Raw genomic sequence first — 19,864 nt, 5'->3', positions numbered from 1 at the left:
TAATGAACATAATGTTCAAGATAATTATTCACTATATAAACAATTTACTAGTTTTTGTCTTCAGGGATGTCATGGTAGTTACAACATACAACGTCTTGACATAGTGTGACATAGCCCATTTTATGTCATGGCATAGAAGAAGTTTCAAAATTGGGAGCAAGTATAGTATTAGGATGAGTAAAAGAACACAATTTACAAGTGTAATGTTTTACATTGTGGCATTCCTATGTATGTACAATAGGCATTAATGTAAGCTTCAACCGGTCAACATACAGTGTTCATGAAGATTATAGACAAGCACAACCTGTACTAGTTCTCAGTAACCCATCATCAACTGATATTACTGTACAAGTTACAAGTAATGACATTACTGCAACTGGTAAGTAGACCAACATCACCTTTAACAACATGTTAACAGTGAGAATATTACAGGAGGTGTTGATTATAATTCTGGACCATACATTGTCACATTTCCTGCTGGAGTGACCAGTGTTTCATTTGATGTTCCAATATATCATGATAATATAATGGAAGATAATGAGAGGTTTACCCTTACTATCATGGATGGTTCATTACCTGATCATGTTACTCGTGGTACTACTGGTCAAGCTAGAATTACTATAGTGGATAATGATAGTGAGTACAGATTGTAGTGTAACTACATGTATGCAAAGCTCATTTTTAATGCTGATAATTATGCCAGTAATACTCAACTGTGGTGTGCCCTGAGGATAGATCTGCATATTTTAATTACTTGTGTTAGTTTTTTAGTTTGTACCATTTAAGTAGGCAAAAATTTTGTGTGCCACCTAAAATTCCACTTTTGAAAATCATCCTAGAGACATATTATGCAATGAAAATAACCTTTATGGAATAGTAATAGTCCATATAATGTATAATACAATGTTAAATATAACAAAACACACACAGGTAGCCAGATACAGAATTTTTTTGAAAAGTCACTAAAGCTTGAATTTTATCTGACTGCTTCTGCCTCACTGTCTCACTGACCACAGTTGCAGAGGCCAAACGAAGCAGCACACAGCCACCATTTTACGCCACAATTACAAACGCACCAGTGGGATGTGCCTTTTGGGGTTCCAACGAGTGTAGACCCTCTGCACCTTGTTATTTCTTCAATCAGGCTACTTGTCTTCTTCATCCACCAAAACCTTATTGAAGTGCTAGTTTTTTCCGTATCAACACCTTCTTTCAGCAGCATATTTATACGCCACAGAATTCTTTCAGAGTTAGATTTCAGAAGTGCTTTAGTCCATGCACTACTAGCAACTTTGCGATTGGGATCCCGTTTACTATAGGTTCATGACCACACCCATAAATAAAGATCTAGGTGGAATAATAGTGATGGAGTACAGAGACCACACCTCTTAACAATCTTTGTATTTATTTAACAGTAAACAAGATGACCTCACTCCTTATTGGTCTAGCTAGCTGCACACCCTTTGCTGACTCAAGATCCCCTAGTACAACAGTCATGCATGATATTCTAATAGAACAGTCACAAGTTACACTGTAGCTGAAAAACTAAACAAGCTAATATTTTTAAAAAGTGTTAATTAAAATAATAAGTAGGGATCTATGCAAGAAAAAATAGTGAAACAAAACATGAATGTTGGTATTACAGCATAGTGCGGTGAGAAAGTCCTTACTTTGGCATTGAACAAAATAATTGTTATAGCTAATGTGCCAAAGTAGGGACTTTCCCACCAAGCTATGCTGTAATACCATCATTCATCTCTTGTTTCACTACTTTTTATTGCATAGATCGCTACTTTATTTACAATTTTTAAAAATACTAGTATCAAACAGTACAGTAGCACTGTTCAAGTAGAGATCACCCTTGATGTATGCCACCTAAATTGTCATTTTATAAATTATCTCAGAGATATCTTATGCAGCAAAAATCACCTATACAGAATAAATTAGTCCATCTAACATCAAATACAGCATTAAAAACAAGAAAACACTTACAGGCTGCTGGACATAAAATTTAGAAAAAATTGCTGAAGCTTGAATTCTTGTCTGCCAGTCTGCCTGCCTGATCACAGTCGCAAGGCTGGAGGCCAAACAAAGCAGCACACGGCCATCATTTTCTGCCACAATAACAAACTCAACAGTGGCATGTCACGTGCCTTTTGGAGTTCTGACAAGTGCGTGCTTGCTGTGCCTTGTTTTACCTTTATCTTCAATCAAGCTAGTCATCATCTCTTTCATGCAATGAAACCATACCAATTTAGGCATTAATTTTCTGTATCAACACTTTCCTTAAACAACATATATGGATGCCACAAAATTATTCCAAGCACTTACACTACTGTAAAAGGTACTGGACACCTGGTAGTTAGTTGTAACTTTAAAGACCATGCCAATTAATGATTTAGGTTATTTAGGTTGATTAATAACAATTCAGCGTGGAAACCATACACTTTACCTAGTCTACACTTTGATATCACCCTCTTATTGATCTAGCTGTGTACTCACCCATTGAACAGTTTGTAAATGATACTAAACTTTACATGTACTATTAAACAACAAAAGGATTTTGACACTGCTAAATTTAAGATGATGAATTGTTACAGTACTATAGTGCCATAAGGATCATGGAGGTTTTGCACTTTCCCATAAAAGATATTGACTAGAAACCAGTCTCACAATACCTAATGATGTCCTAGGAATATAATCCAGTACCATACAGTACAGTAGTACTGTATGTTACAGATCATGGAGATTTTGGTTTTCCTAGCCAAAACATTCACCCAAAAACCAGCTTCACAACTCCATCCTGGCACCTTGGCAGTACTGGTTAGGTATAACCAAGCCCAAAAGTGCCTTCAGTATGATCCTAAAGGCTTCCAATAAATTGTTACAAAATATTTATTCAATGGAATTTTCTACTGACTAACTGCCTGCAGGCAGGCAGGCAGGCAGGCAGGCAGGCAGGCAGGCAGGCAGGCAGGCAGGCAGGCAGGCAGGCAGGCAGGCAGGCAGGCAGGCAGGCAGGCAGGCAGGCAGGCAGGCAGGCAGGCAGGCAGGCAGGCAGGCAGGCAGGCAGGCAGGCAGGCAGGCAGGCAGGCAGGCAGGCAGGCAGGCAGGCAGGCAGGCAGGCAGGCAGGCAGGCAGGCAGGCAGGCAGGCAGGCAGGCAGGCAGGCAGGCAGGCAGGCAGGCAGGCAGGCAGGCAGGCAGGCAGGCAGGCAGGCAGGCAGGCAGGCAGGCAGGCAGGCAGGCAGGCAGGCAGGCAGGCAGGCAGTTAATCAGTAGAAAATTCCATTGAATATATATTTTTTAAATTTTGTAACAATTTATTGGAAGCCTTTAAGATCGTACTGAAGGCACTTTTAGGCTTGGTAATACCTAACCAGTACTGCCAAGGTGAACGCTTGCGCGTAGGAAAAATACCACGTGTGTGGGTCGCTCCAAATGGGTGACCAGGTGGTACAAAAAGTCCCCTCCCATAGCCCACCCCTACGACTAAGAGAATATGTTGGAAATGAGTACATATAAAACCAGTTACGTTAGTGCTGCAATATATGAGAATCATAATAAAAATTATTTAATAACTTTATTAAGAAGAGGAATTAACACTATGGTATGGGATTATTCTATCACAGGAGGAAATGCACAGACATTGAAGGGAGTCTTGTGTGGCAGACTCAGACATTGAAGGGAGTCTTGTGTGGTAGACTCAAGTCCAGTGTTCTCCCATTCCAAGAGTAGCTCTTCCATCCCAAGACTAACTTTGGGTGTGATAGTGCAGGGTTTCATTAGGATTATTAGGATGGCCTTAGAAATCCCTGTGACTTCAAAGTTGGGAACCCCCAGGTATTTTGCCCTCAAGCCTCATGCAATTGGGAGCCACATTTTGTGGCTGATCATATCAATGGTCCTATTACAAAATTGTGTAGGAGAACCATGGAACCCTGGACAACTACCAAAACAACCACCATCATTGGACGGCGGTTGACAAGTGAACAATACCAGCTTGAAACAAATGTTGGGGTTCTTTATTTAACGACCAACATTAATCTATATATTGTCATGTTATGCATGATCTCATGTATATATAATCTAATCAAAAACAGCCAAGCTGTAAAAAAAGGTGCGGCCCCCAAAAAGGCCATGGTGAAAAAAGATGTGAAATCCAAGATGGCGGCCAAGAAATGGCTGTGATGGTAGGTTAATGGTTAAATTTTAATAACAACAATTCAGGTGAATTTGGTGCCAAGACCAAGTGGCACCAAATTCACCTGAATTGTTGTTATTAAAATTTAACCATTAACCTACCATCACAGCCATTTCTTGGCCGCCATCTTGGATTTCACATCTTTTTTCACCATGGCCTTTTTGGGGGCCGCACCTTTTTTTACAGCTTGACTGTTTTTGATTAGATATCACTTCTTTTTGTATTTGTATACTGCAAAGCCGGCCTATGGCTGGCTTTGGGGATTTTTAACCCATGTGTTTTTTTTTCTTTACCACAGGAAGAAGAAAAGAACTTAAAGAAGATTTGTAATACTTCAATTATTTTTGATTTTATTATATACACATTATATACATATATTTATTACATGCCCATTATTCCCCACAGGATATTTTTTTGCAGCTGATCTCTCTACTGGGTGACTTGAAATGTAGCTGAACTATATACATGATGGTTTCTTTGTAGCTGAACTCTCTACAAGGTGACCTCTTCTAGCTGGTCTATCTACAGGGTGATTTGTTTGCAGCTAAACTCTCTACATGGTGCTTTCTTTGTAGCTGAACTCTCTACATGATGGTTTCTTTGTAGCTGAACTCTCTATAAGGTGGCTTTGTCTAGCTGAACTCTCTACAGGGTGATTTTTTTGTAGCTGAACTCTACAGGGTGATTTGTTTGCAGCTGAACTCTCTACAGGATGGTTTCTTTGTAGCTGAACTCTCTACAAGGTGACCTCTTCTAGCTGGTTTATCTACAGGGTGATTTGTTTGCAGCTAAACTCTCTACATGGTGCTATCTTTGTAGCTGAACTCTCTACATGATGATTTCTTTGTAGCTGAACTCTCTATAAGGTGACTTCGTCTAGCTGAACTCTCTACAGGGTGATTTTTTTGTAGCTGAACTCTCTACAGGGTGATTTGTTTGCAGCTGAACTCTCTACATGATGGTTTCTTTGTAGCTGAACTCTCTACAAGGTGACTTCGTCCAGCTGATCTCTCTATGGGGTGATTTGTTTCTAGCTGAACTCTCTACAGGTGATTTGTTTGAAGCTAAACTCTCTACATGGTGGTTTCTTTGTAGCTGAACTCTCTACAAAGTAACTTCTTCTCTACAGGGTGATTTGTTGTAGTTGAAGTCTCTACAAGGTGGTTTGTTTGAGGCTGAACTCTCTACATGGTGGTTTCTTTGTAGCTGAACTCTGTACAGAGTGATTTGTTTGCAGCTGAACTTTCTACGTGATGGTTTCTTTGTAACTGAACACTCTACAAGGTGAATTCTTCTAGCTGATCTTTCTACAGGGTGAATTGTTTGTAGCTGAACTATCTACAAGGAAACTTCTTCTAGCTGATCTCTCTACAGGGTGATTTGTTTGTAACTGAACTCTCTACATGATGGTTTCTTTGTAGCTGAACTCTCTACAAGGTGACTTCTTCTAGCTGATCCCTCTACAGGGGGATTTATTTGTAGCTGAACTCTCTACAAGTGATTTATTTGCAGCTGAACTCTTTATGTGGTGGTTTCTTTGTAGCTGAACTCTCTACAAGGTGACCTCTTCTAGCTGATCTCTCTACAGGGTGATTTGTTTCTAGCTGAACTCTCTACAGGAGATTTTTTGCAGCTAAACACTCTACATGGTGGTTTCTTGTAGCTGAACTCTGTACATGATGGTTTCTTTGTAGCTGAACTCTTTACAAGGTGACTTCTTCTAGCTGATCTTTCTACTGGGTGATTTGTTTGCAGCTGAACTCTCTACATGGTGGTTTCTTTGTTGGTGAACTCTCTACAAGGTGAATTCTTTTACCTGATCTCTCTACGGGGTAATTTGTTTGTAACTGAACTCTGTACAAGGTGCGTTTTTGTGGGTGATCTCACCGCAGGTTGATTTGTTTGTAGCTGAACTCACTACAGGGTGATTTGCTTGTAGCTGAACTCCTTGCATTGTGTCTAGTTTCTAGCTGATCTCTCTACAGGGTGATTGGTTTGTAGCTGATCTCTCTACAAGTTGATTTGTGTGTAGCTGATCTCTCTGCAGGTTGATTAATTTGTAGCCGATCTCTCTACAGTGTAATTTGTTTGTAGCTGAACTGTCTATAAGGTGATTTGTTTGTAGCTGATCTCTCTGCAAATTGATTTGTTTTCTCTACATGGTGATTTGTTTCTAGCTTATCTCTCTACAGGTTGATTTGTGTGTATTACTAACTGATCTCTCTACAAGCTGATTTTTGTTTGTAGCTGATCACTCTGCAGGTTGATTTGTTTCTAGATGATCTCTCTACAGGTTGATTTGTTTGTTGCTGATCGCTCTAAAAGTTGATTTGTTTGTAGCTGAACTCTCTGCAAAGTGTTTTGTTTGTAGTTGATCTCTCTACAAGATGATTTTTTGTAGCTGACCTCTCTTCAGGTTGATTTGTTTCTAGCTGATTGCTCTACAGGTTGGTTTGTTTGTAGCTGAACTCCTTACTTTGTGTCTAGTTTCTAGCTGATCTCTCTACAGGGTGATTTGTTTGTAGCTGATCTCTCTACAAGTTGATTTGTGTGTAGCTGATCTCTCTGCAGGTTGATTTGTTTTAGCTGAACTCTCTACAGGGTGATTGCTTGTAGCTGAACTCCTTACACTGTGTCTAGTTTCTAGCTGATGTTTCTACAGGGTGATTTTGTTATAGGTGATCTCTCTACAAGTTGATTTGTTTGTAGCTGATCTCTCTACAAGTTGATTTGTGTGTAGCTGATCTCTCTGCAGGTTGATTTGTTTGTAGCTGAACTCACTACAGGGTGATTTGCTTGTAGCTGAACTCCTTGCATTGTGTCTAGTTTCTAGCTGATCTCTCTACAGGGTGATTTGTTTGTAGCTGATCTCTCTACAAGTTGATTTGTGTGTAGCTGATCTCTCTGCAGGTTGATTAATTTGTAGCCGATCTCTCTACCGTGTAATTTGTTTGTAGCTGAACTGTCTATAAGGTGATTTGTTTGTAGCTGATCTCTCTGCAGATTGATTTGTTTTAGCTGAACTCTCTACATGGTGATTTGTTTCTAGCTTATCTCTCTACAGGTTGATTTGTGTGTATTACTAACTGATCTCTCTACAAGCTGATTTTTGTTTGTAGCTGATCACTCTGCAGGTTGATTTGTTTCTAGATGATCTCTCTACAGGTTGATTTGTTTGTTGCTGATCGCTCTAAAAGTTGATTTGTTTGTAGCTGAACTCTCTGCAAAGTGTTTTGTTTGTAGTTGATCTCTCTACAAGATGATTTTTTGTAGCTGACCTCTCTTCAGGGTGATTTGTTTCTAGCTGATTGCTCTACAGGTTGGTTTGTTTGTAGCTGAACTCCTTACTTTGTGTCTAGTTTCTAGCTGATCTCTCTACAGGGTGGTTTGTTTGTAGCTGATCTCTCTACAAGTTGATATGTGTGTAGCTGATCTCCCTGCAGGTTGATTTGTTTTAGCTGAACTCTCTACAGGGTGATTTGCTTGTAGCTGAACTCCTTACATTGTGTCTAGTTTCTAGCTGATCTCTCTACAGGGTAATTGTGACTGGATTTTGGAAAAGCGATCCAAATCGCACATTAGAAGTTCCGAGATAAACGGTTTCAAAGAATTGAAGCCAGCATAACTCTCCAAGGATAGCAAGCACGCGTATGAAATTTACACAAAAGATGCATCAATCTGTTACCTTTCAAGCCACTTCCAGTACTTGTAGCTGCTTGTACAGTTTCCCGCCAAATAAGATAGAAAATCTGAGCAGTTGGACGAGCGAAGTAGTATCACGAGTGCTCACAAAGGGGTGGAGGCTGGGGGTGGCGGGGAGGGCAAAAGTTATACCTCAAAATGGAGGCAGACCATGATTGGAGTCCAGACACGAGATTACAGGGCTGTGCTGGCTCCCTAGTGGCTGATATGTAGCAAAATCAACAGAGAACACGTCTGGCCAACATTATAAGGCTGTCCACCAGTATACCACTGACTCTTGCCAAGCCAGGTCCTTCACAAGGCCTGAAACCGCCATTTGAGCACTCCACACCACCCAGAAAAGACGTGTGTAAAAACCAGCCTCGTGTAGTTTGAGTAGTGCTTAGGGTCAAAACTTGTAGTACGATAGTGTAGCTATCCACTGGTGGTGTTAGTTTGATTTTGCCTGATGTGCGATTTGGATCGGTTCTGTAAAATCTGGTCACATATAAATTATTTCTGGAGCATCACGTGAGATCACGTGACCTGCCAAGAATCCTGGAGCAGTGGAAAGAAGTCTGGTCAGTGTGTGGTGGCTGGCACTGGTCATGGAGTGATTCCAAAGTATGTTTTTGTGTGTTTGGCTCCTTTACAGCCAGATGAGTATTATATGTGACTGGATTTTGGAAAAGCGATCCAAATCGCACATTAGAAGTTCCGAGATAAACGGTTTCAAAGAATTGAAGCCAGCATAACTCTCCAAGGATAGCAAGCACGCGTATGAAATTTACACAAAAGATGCATCAATCTGTTACCTTTCAAGCCACTTCCAGTACTTGTAGCTGCTTGTACAGTTTCCCGCCAAATAAGATAGAAAATCTGAGCAGTTGGACGAGCGAAGTAGTATCACGAGTGCTCACAAAGGGGTGGAGGCTGGGGGTGGCGGGGAGGGCAAAAGTTATACCTCAAAATGGAGGCAGACCATGATTGGAGTCCAGACACGAGATTACAGGGCTGTGCTGGCTCCCTAGTGGCTGATATGTAGCAAAATCAACAGAGAACACGTCTGGCCAACATTATAAGGCTGTCCACCAGTATACCACTGACTCTTGCCAAGCCAGGTCCTTCACAAGGCCTGAAACCGCCATTTGAGCACTCCACACCACCCAGAAAAGACGTGTGTAAAAACCAGCCTCGTGTAGTTTGAGTAGTGCTTAGGGTCAAAACTTGTAGTACGATAGTGTAGCTATCCACTGGTGGTGTTAGTTTGATTTTGCCTGATGTGCGATTTGGATCGGTTCTGTAAAATCTGGTCACATATAAATTATTTCTGGAGCATCACGTGAGATCACGTGACCTGCCAAGAATCCTGGAGCAGTGGAAAGAAGTCTGGTCAGTGTGTGGTGGCTGGCACTGGTCATGGAGTGATTCCAAAGTATGTTTTTGTGTGTTTGGCTCCTTTACAGCCAGATGAGTATTATATGTGACTGGATTTTGGAAAAGCGATCCAAATCGCACATTAGAAGTTCCGAGATAAACGGTTTCAAAGAATTGAAGCCAGCATAACTCTCCAAGGATAGCAAGCACGCGTATGAAATTTACACAAAAGATGCATCAATCTGTTACCTTTCAAGCCACTTCCAGTACTTGTAGCTGCTTGTACAGTTTCCCGCCAAATAAGATAGAAAATCTGAGCAGTTGGACGAGCGAAGTAGTATCACGAGTGCTCACAAAGGGGTGGAGGCTGGGGGTGGCGGGGAGGGCAAAAGTTATACCTCAAAATGGAGGCAGACCATGATTGGAGTCCAGACACGAGATTACAGGGCTGTGCTGGCTCCCTAGTGGCTGATATGTAGCAAAATCAACAGAGAACACGTCTGGCCAACATTATAAGGCTGTCCACCAGTATACCACTGACTCTTGCCAAGCCAGGTCCTTCACAAGGCCTGAAACCGCCATTTGAGCACTCCACACCACCCAGAAAAGACGTGTGTAAAAACCAGCCTCGTGTAGTTTGAGTAGTGCTTAGGGTCAAAACTTGTAGTACGATAGTGTAGCTATCCACTGGTGGTGTTAGTTTGATTTTGCCTGATGTGCGATTTGGATCGGTTCTGTAAAATCTGGTCACATATAAATTATTTCTGGAGCATCACGTGAGATCACGTGACCTGCCAAGAATCCTGGAGCAGTGGAAAGAAGTCTGGTCAGTGTGTGGTGGCTGGCACTGGTCATGGAGTGATTCCAAAGTATGTTTTTGTGTGTTTGGCTCCTTTACAGCCAGATGAGTATTATTATAAATTATTTCTGGAGCATCACGTGAGATCACGTGACCTGCCAAGAATCCTGGAGCAGTGGAAAGAAGTCTGGTCAGTGTGTGGTGGCTGGCACTGGTCATGGAGTGATTCCAAAGTATGTTTTTGTGTGTTTGGCTCCTTTACAGCCAGATGAGTATTATTATAAATTATTTCTGGAGCATCACGTGAGATCACGTGACCTGCCAAGAATCCTGGAGCAGTGGAAAGAAGTCTGGTCAGTGTGTGGTGGCTGGCACTGGTCATGGAGTGATTCCAAAGTATGTTTTTGTGTGTTTGGCTCCTTTACAGCCAGATGAGTATTATATGTGACTGGATTTTGGAAAAGCGATCCAAATCGCACATTAGAAGTTCCGAGATAAACGGTTTCAAAGAATTGAAGCCAGCATAACTCTCCAAGGATAGCAAGCACGCGTATGAAATTTACACAAAAGATGCATCAATCTGTTACCTTTCAAGCCACTTCCAGTACTTGTAGCTGCTTGTACAGTTTCCCGCCAAATAAGATAGAAAATCTGAGCAGTTGGACGAGCGAAGTAGTATCACGAGTGCTCACAAAGGGGTGGAGGCTGGGGGGTGGCGGGGAGGGCAAAAGTTATACCTCAAAATGGAGGCAGACCATGATTGGAGTCCAGACACGAGATTACAGGGCTGTGCTGGCTCCCTAGTGGCTGATATGTAGCAAAATCAACAGAGAACACGTCTGGCCAACATTATAAGGCTGTCCACCAGTATACCACTGACTCTTGCCAAGCCAGGTCCTTCACAAGGCCTGAAACCGCCATTTGAGCACTCCACACCACCCAGAAAAGACGTGTGTAAAAACCAGCCTCGTGTAGTTTGAGTAGTGCTGAGGGTCAAAACTTGTAGTACGATAGTGTAGCTATCCACTGGTGGTGTTAGTTTGATTTTGCCTGATGTGCGATTTGGATCGGTTCTGTAAAATCTGGTCACAATTTGTTTGTAGCTGAACTCTCTATAAGGTGATTTGTTTGTAGCTGATCTCTCTGCAGGTTGATTTGTTTTAGCTGAACTCTTTACAGGGTGATTGCTTGTAGCTGAACTCCTTACATTGTGTCTAGTTTCTAGCTGATGTTTCTACAGGGTGATTTTGTTATAGGTGATCTCTCTACAAGTTGATTTGTTTGTAGCTGATCTCTCTACAAGTTGATTTGTGTGTAGCTGATCTCTCTGCAGGTTGATTTGTTTTAGCTGAACTCTCTACAAGGTGATTTGCTTGTAGCTGAACTCCTTACATTGTGTCTAGTTTCTAGCTGATCTCTCTACAGGGTAATTTGTTTGTAGCTGAACTCTCTATAAGGTGATTTGTTTGTAGCTGATCTCTCTGCAGGTTGATTTGTTTTAGCTGAACTTTCTACAGGGTGAGTGCTTGTAGCTGAACTCCTTACATTGTGTCTAGTTTCTAGCTGATGTCTCTACAGGGTGATTTTTTTATAGCTGATCTCTCTACAAGTTGATTTGTGTGTAGCTGATCTCTCTGCAGGTTGATTTGTTTGTAGCCGATCTCTCTACAAGGTAATTTGTTTGTAGCTGAACCCTCTATAAGGTGATTTGTTTGTAGCTGATCTCTCTGCAGGTTGATTTGTTTTAGCTGAACTCTCTACAGGGTGATTGCTTGTAGCTGAACTCCTTACATTGTGTCTAGTTTCTAGTTGATGTCTCTACAGGGTGATTTTTTTGTAGCTGAACTCTCTGCAGGTTGATTTGTTTTAGCTGAACTCTCTACAGGGTGATTGCTTGTAGCTGAACTCCTTACATTGTGTCTAGTTTCTAGTTGATGTCTCTACAGGGTGATTTTTTTGTAGCTGAACTCTCTACAGGGTGATTTGTTTCTAGCTTATCTCTCTACAGGTAGATTTGTGTTGATTTGTTCATTGCTGATCGCTCTAAAGGTTGATTTGTTGTAGCTGAACACTCTGCAAAGTGTTTTATTTGTAGCTGATCTCTTTACAGGGTAATTTGTTTGTAGCTGAACTCTCTCCACAGTGACTTGTGTGTAGCTGAATTCTCTAGAGAGTGACTTAATTGTAGCTGAATTCTCTATAGGGTGCATGACTTGTTTATAGCTGAACTTTCTTCAGTGTGACTTGTAATGTTCTGAATCTCTATAGTGATATATTTGCTTAACTCTCCTCATGGTGACTGTCTTCTTGCTGAACTGTCTATAAGATTAACTGTTTGCAGCTGAACTCCCTACAGAATAACTTGTGATGTAATAAAATTCTATAATGGAGTAAATAAATTAGCCGAATGCTCTATTAGGGTGACTGTTCTATTAGAGTATCTCGATCTCCCATTTGCTACACGTAGTTGGCTTTAGAATCATAACTCAGTGGTTTGTAATCCGATTCTTCTGTACTACTGCAAGGACTTTTTATGAATATTATTCCAGCTATACACCGATTTTCAGCTCATTGCTCTAAGCGGTTTGCCTAGTAGGCGTGAAAACTAATACTTTTTTATTCGTAAAAATCGATCGCGTAATTGTGACACAGGTTGGGTTTTGTGTCATATCTCCATGGTCTTTATCTCGATTCCTTTCAAACCACCAAACGGCACTCCTACGATGGTTACTCCATCTACATAGCAATTTTCAACTCATTCCATGAAGCGGTTTACCCTGTAGGCGTGACAACAAATCGATCTTGTTTTACGCGAATAATCGGTCATAACTCCTGAACCATTCATCGGATTTGTACCAAATTTGATGCTAGAATTCGCCGTTGGATTCCCTTTCTGTGTGCCAAATTTCAAGGCGATCGGAGTACGCATTTGCTTGTTATAGCAATTTTTGCAAGTGTGCGAAAAGATGAAGAAGAAAAAAAAACGAAAAAAAAACACGACACTTTGGCAGCTCGTATCTCGGAAATGGCTGGAGCGATTTCCCTCACATTTGGAATGTAGACTTCCCTGGCTGGCGGGCAACTGTGTAGCAAATTTGGTTCCAATCGGATAAGTGATTACTGAGATACAAAGGTGTGAAAATGACGTTTTCGTTCTTCCTGTCAATATACACATATGTTCAATATACTCACGGGTGTGGCGCGCCGGCTCCTTGGGCCGCACGACACACTACCGTGTGTCTTGATCTCATTTGCTATTATGGTGTCATTGTGTTCTTGTTGCATGATTGTTGTATTGTTATGTACACTACCGGCTTTGTGGAAAAATGTTATGTAACTAGCATTAGGAAAAAGAGTAGGCAATGATAGAGCTTGGTACTAGGTATTTGTCCCGTTTCACTTTAGGATATTTAGCTCAAAGATTTTTGCTTAGGCTCCTAGGCTATGGGTAAACACCTCGAACAGGCTCTGCCGTCTGTGTACACCCTCCAGTGCCTAACTGGTAAAGTAGATAACAACAACAACGGTGGAAGGGTGGATAGTTAGGCACATAAATGTGTATATATGAGCACATATGTGTAATTGAATCCTCAATAAATGGTGGCAGTTGCCACTACTCCCAGGGGTGGGCCACAGCAACCAACATGTTAATCTCACTTTGAATATAGTGAACACAGTTCTGAAAAGATGATGGTAGGTAATGGCCTAAAATGCCTCAAATTCTGACTGTAGCTCTTGGTACTTTCTTCTCTTGTTTTCGATCTCTGGCAGACTCGTGATGTTTTACTGAATCTAAGGGACATGTCAGTTCTAACAAAGCCACTGAGGTGCTTCTTTCATTATAAAGAACAATATCTGGATGATATGGTGTAAGAAGAAGAGAAGGAGGGATTATTGCTTGTTGAGAGTCACTTGCACGCATACCGGGTAAGTCAGCATAAAGTGAGACTGTACTTAGTTCAGAAAACGATTTGGCAAGTTCAGTAGTCAAACAGTGTGGACTTTGTTATGACGATAAGTGAAGCGGCCCTGTGTTAAGCCACTGGAACAGCCACCCAAAACATGAGCAGCTCTAGTGTCACAGAATCCTTCGGGACAGATAGTGTATTCAGGTGGTTATCAAGTATGAGTGTTCATCAGTTGCAGCTAATTTTGTTGTCTGCAAGTAAAGGCGACGAACCATTGGAAGCGATGCTGCAAGTAAAGACGACAAACCATTGGAAGCGATGTTAATTGTGAATGGGCTTTCGACAAGATGGAATGATCAGTATCCTGTGTTTGCAAATAAATATTCCCTAAGTGTAATTGCAAAATCAGTTCCTCAAGTTGATAATCACTGGAGGCACTAATACAGGACAAGAGGCTCAATTTTGTCTGTCTAGACACTAGGGCAGCACATGTCTGGATAGTATAGGATAGCACGAGTAACACTTCTAAGAAGGCTCAACCATACTTAAGTTATGTTTTTTTCATTTTAGTAATGACCGTTTTAGTGGCAGCATCTACTGACAGATGGAAATGAAGGAGAGAAATCATGTAATTGTGGTAGAGCCAGAGCTTGTACTCACCTCGGAAGGGCAACACATCATAAGCAGATAATAGTTGAGATAGTAAGCACTACACATTTTCCTATTAGCAGCAGATTTGGTGGCACTTTAAAGAAACTTCAAGAGACTTCCCTAAAAACTTGGTGCCACCCTTGGTAATAGATCTTGTGATGCCTCCAGATAACTGAATACCCTTTTCACTGTGGTGATTGCCATCAAACAAATATGACACGCACTTTGAGGGCTTGAATTAAGAGAACTAATTCAACAGCCTTCTGATCCACTCGTTGCAGTACCCTAGTGAGTGTCTCTAAACAGTCAGACATGCTATAAAGAAAATATGCAAGTTTTATCGCGGTATTATTTAGAAAAGGAATATTCAAGTCAATTAAACCTATCCACCATCTTATTCACCTGCTCATGGAGAGTTTGAAACTATTCTGTAGCCCTGTTGGTATACGTGTCACATGCGTTTGTTTATGATGCGGTAGACGTAAACAAGATCGTCGTCATTTCTTCAACTAAACCACCTTTATACTCATATACATAAGTGACTACTGGGCTAACACTATGTCTTGGTTGATTCGCTAATCTATGGTGAATATTTATCCAATGTTGTAGACTAATGCAAACGGAAATTATGGATGTGAATGTAAGCACCTGTAGTTTATTTTCAGTATAGTCGCTGTACAAATCAATTTTCTTGCTCTTCCTACTGCCTAGTGATAATTCCAAAACTACCCACCACCAAAGGCTGAAACTTTGGTGATCCATTCCTTGGACACTGTAGATCATGTTGAGAAACAAATTGGAAGTTGTGCAAACAAATCAGATTCTTGCTGAGACAGTCACATATTATACCATTGGTGAAATGAAACACACTGTACATAAAAGATAACTGTTTTTTTGGCATAAGTTATGCAGGTTATATGTATATCATAAATGCCATAAAAATTTATATTATGGTATCATTGCTTTGTGCTATCTTATACAATAGGTATATATGTAAGCTTCAACCAGTCAACATACAGTGTTGATGAAGATGATGGACCAGCACAACCTGTACTAGTTCTCAGTAACCCATCATCGACTACTGTTATAGTACAAGTTTTGACTACTAATGGAACAGCTACTGGTGAGTGTTTATTCATGTATCTAGACCTACTGTAGTGTGCTGTGAGGCCAAGGGAAGCCAGTGTAAGTGCTCAACTGACTAATGTGTGTATACAATATGCCTAGATGTGAACAGATCAGTTTTATAGTACCAACTCCCTTGGGTGGGCATACCAAATTTGTGGCTTATTGTTGATGCATGCCTTCAAATTCTATCTTACTTTCTTCATGTGTTTTATTGATACATAATTCTGTTTTATAGTTCTTAGAAAACTAGTACAACTTGTACATGCTTATGTTAATTCTTGAATGTACATGTAGATGATTTTTTTTACATCCATGCCAAAACTTCCAAACTGTAAAAAAGGTGCAGCCTTCAAAAGTTCTGGGTTAAAAATGTATAGGTGGTGATATTAATGCTAATAAATTTAATAACGACAATGGGCTTTGACATTAATATCATTGCAGCCATTTCTTGCCTGCCACATTTCACTTCCCAATCTTTTAATGCAGGCACCTTCTTTTCACAGCTTTGCTGTTTTGGCAGAGATATCACTTCTTTTTTTTGTGCAAGCTTTTATAGCACTAAATAAAGCCAGCTTCTTTAAGGCTTGCATCATTTTACATCTCTATGTCTTACTTTAAGATAGCATCTTCTTTTGCTATAATTAATTATTATCAACACTTTATTCGAAAAATTATCAATGTTAATGTAGCATTTTCAATCTGTTTTTCATTTGTTATGCTAATAGAACATCTTTTTACACTCTAATAGAGCAGTCATAGAACCTTGTAAAAGTTAGAATCTTCGAACTATTAAACCATAACTTTAATTTTACATATGTAGATTAAGATAAAACTTTAATTTATAAGCTGACAATTTAGAGCGATGGATAACTTTCAGCAGTAACACAGTGATAAAGGATTAGGTTTAGGTGTATACCTGATTTGAGCCTATGCAGTTATTTTATTGTGCACATGAATTTGTTTTGTTCAAGGGAATGTTTTATTAGAGTATTTTGATTGTGCATGGTATATTGGTTTTTATCTTCATAGTTAATATTCCTATCTCTGTTAAATCACAACAGGTTTAAGCTATAATGATCAAACCTATCGAGATATTAATTTTCAGCTTATTTCTATGTCTGTACATAGACATGACCTTGTATTTTTTTAAATTTGTTCATAGCTTAACACTGTGTTATGCAATCTTTACACAAATCAACAGATGAATGCCCAGTATTATGCTCTTTGTGCCCTTCAAATTTGAAGTGAATCAAGTAAGTATATGACAATTTAAATAAGAAAATGGTTATGTAATTGGAAGAAAAATATGATGAACATAAGATGAACTTTGAAGGCTCATAGCTCAAAAATGGTCAGGCTGATTTAGTTCAAATTTGAAATCTAAGGTGTCCCACTGCAGTGAAATTTCCCACCCACAATAGTACATTTATCTTGGCATGTTTCCTTGGTTCCAGTTTAATTAATCTTATAGGTTTACTTACTGTAGTTCATACGTAAATAGAACTAATTTAATTATAATAATTACTTTTATTTTGGGCACTGGCACAGGATTCCAGTGTGCCATCAGTGCATCTTCACATCAATTATTTGCTATTGTAATACATGCACACTTCTTTACATTATACCTTTTAAGCTGAAAAGCCTTAATAAATAAATAAATGCATGTGTGCAGCATTACCGGCTTTCCTTGGCCGTATGACACATTACTTGCATGCCTTGATCTGATTGTTGTATAGACTGGAGTAAGTTATGTGTAGTTTTGGATTACAAGTGAAATTTGTGGTCACACCCACACTGTCCAAACTGCTTTTTAAAAACTAACTCATTCTTGAATACTATCATATTACAAAACCTATCAGTATGGAGTTGAAGAATCCCCCTGCAAACTTTTCCATTTTACATACATTTTTACTTGTGTTACTATAAAAGGAGTGCACAAATAGGAGTGGAGGGTGGGGGCAGTGGGTAACAATATAGCACTAGCAAATGGAAGAGAAAGATGGTAGACCAAAAACCAGCCTGCCAGCTCTGGATCACTCATTGAAAAATTCAAGGACATTTCAGCCATTCCCACCTCACTGAACCAGTCCAGGCTATTATAAAATCAATCTTACATGTTTCCACAGGCTCGCACAAGTCAAGCTGAGAACAGCAGATTAAGCAGTGGTGGACTAATTTACATAACTTATAGCCATGAATGAGCAGTGCATGAGTGTAACTGTTAAGTATGTACTTGTAGAGTTCAGTAAATTTTTGAATTGCTGAAACAGTCACATTTGTAGTGAGTGTAGCTGCCAAGCACTGGCAGTAGTGCTATTAATGTCAATTAATTTGTAAAGCTACAAGTCTATCATCATTGTAGCCATTTCTTGACACCATCCTTTGACATCACAAGTTTTCTAGACTAGTCCATTCTCATGGCTGCTCTGCTGTTTTTATTAGATACTGTATACCATCAAATATTATGAACATGAATTTTGTATGTTAGATACGTGGTGGTTTATCTGTTTGCACAACAGTCATCCTTAAATCTCATTGCCAATAAATTAAATGTATTTGCTACAAGAGTTTAAAAAAACAAAACAAACACAAAATCATTTTGGCATTTTTTCAAAGATGCATCACCAAAAGTTTTATATGTACAGGTGACCAATCATGCAAAAAATAGGCCATGTAGCCATGGACTAAATCCCAGGTCATATTTTAATACCAGAATAGAATATCTGCTTTCTGTAACTTGTAGTATAAAGCAAATTAATTGTATAATATAGGCTCAAAATTGTATACCCTTTAAAGCACAAATGGTTATGTGTTATAAAGGTTTAAAAACATAGGCAAATTTTATGTGCCAACATGCCCTATTTTTGCAGTCCCGGTCACAATAATATAAGTAATCATATTGTATGTAGAAGATGATGATTATGATCCTGGACCATACACTGTAATGATTCCTGCTGGAATGACAAGTGCTTCATTTGACATTGATATTAGCAATAGTTCTATCACATCAGAGTGTGTTAAGAACTTTTCTCTCACTATAATTGATCGTCCGTTCCATCACTGGAGATATCGACCAGATTATCACTGGATATATAAAGAGTATTATTGGAAATATGGACCAGATTATCACTGGAGACATAGACCAGAATATTACTGGAAATATGGACCAGATTATTACTGGAGACATAGACCAGAGTATTACTGGAAATATGGACCAGATTATTACTGGAAAATTAGAAAAGGTTATCCATCTAAAGCTGTGGTAAACATAGTGGGTGATTGTGGTAAGTACAGTTTGTATGTACCTTTCAGTCATGTGACTGTGACACCAGTGTTGTTTATTTCAAATATATCTATTGTACTCCAGAATAAAAGCCTGATTGATGACTTGAGTCTTTTGTGTTATTTGCATCAATTGGGTATTACAGTATTGGAGTATTGTATAGTAAGGATGAAGAAAGCTTTGTACTTTCTCATGAAAAATATTGAGCAGAAACCAGCCTCACAATTCCTTCAGGGTACAATAGTTGATTAATTCCAGCTAACTAGCTGCATGGCACTTGGTTTTTAAAGTAGCACAACACTAACTTGTATTATTTTGTAGAATTTTCTACCAACTGACCGACCGACCGACCGACCAACCAGCTGAATGATACCTTCAGACTAGTGTAGTTTAATCACATTTTCTCTGTGTCTAACAGACAGAACATAGTCAAACACTATATGAAACAACTACTATTAATTACAGGGCACATAAGGAAAATTATAAATTTAAAGTTGATTAGTGGTCATAGAACAAAGTTAGGGAAACAATAGAGGTTGCCTACACCTGCAGATATACTAGTGGGAATTTAATCCCTACTTCAGTCTATACCCGTACTGAATTAGGGAATAAATGTCCACTAGTAATCTGCAAGTGTATGGCCTCCTTACTTTTTTATTCTATAATTGGCCCCATTCCCTGATCGAAATGTAAAATTCATAAGTTTTCCTTATACTTGTTTGTTTGCTTTTTTGTAATATTATTATGACTGGCAAACCCGCACATACTGCCACAAAAGAAGCAATGTTTTTGTCTGAACACATGGCCCAAATATCAATAATTACTAACTTGAGGT

At 39.5% G+C, this 19,864-nt stretch overlaps 1 protein-coding gene across 1 annotated transcript in view; it reads left to right on the top strand.

Annotated features, from left to right (window-relative positions):
- The first annotated feature begins 213 nt into the window (after positions 1-213).
- LOC136262035 (extracellular matrix protein 3-like) overlaps positions 214-19,864 on the top strand; it is a 37,095-nt gene continuing 17,444 nt past the window's right edge. The window contains exons 1-4 of the mRNA XM_066056164.1: positions 214-379; positions 433-636; positions 15,604-15,741; positions 18,656-19,030. Of these exons, the coding sequence (XP_065912236.1) occupies positions 528-636; positions 15,604-15,741; positions 18,656-19,030 (622 nt within the window). The 5' untranslated portion in view covers positions 214-379; positions 433-527. The remainder of the gene's footprint in view (positions 380-432; positions 637-15,603; positions 15,742-18,655; positions 19,031-19,864) is intronic.

This window comes from Dysidea avara, chromosome 7 (assembly GCF_963678975.1).
Source record: "Dysidea avara chromosome 7, odDysAvar1.4, whole genome shotgun sequence".
Classification (NCBI taxonomy): domain Eukaryota; kingdom Metazoa; phylum Porifera; class Demospongiae; order Dictyoceratida; family Dysideidae; genus Dysidea; species Dysidea avara.
Note: the sequence above shows the minus strand (reverse complement) of the source record. Positions and strands in the feature narration are given on the sequence as shown.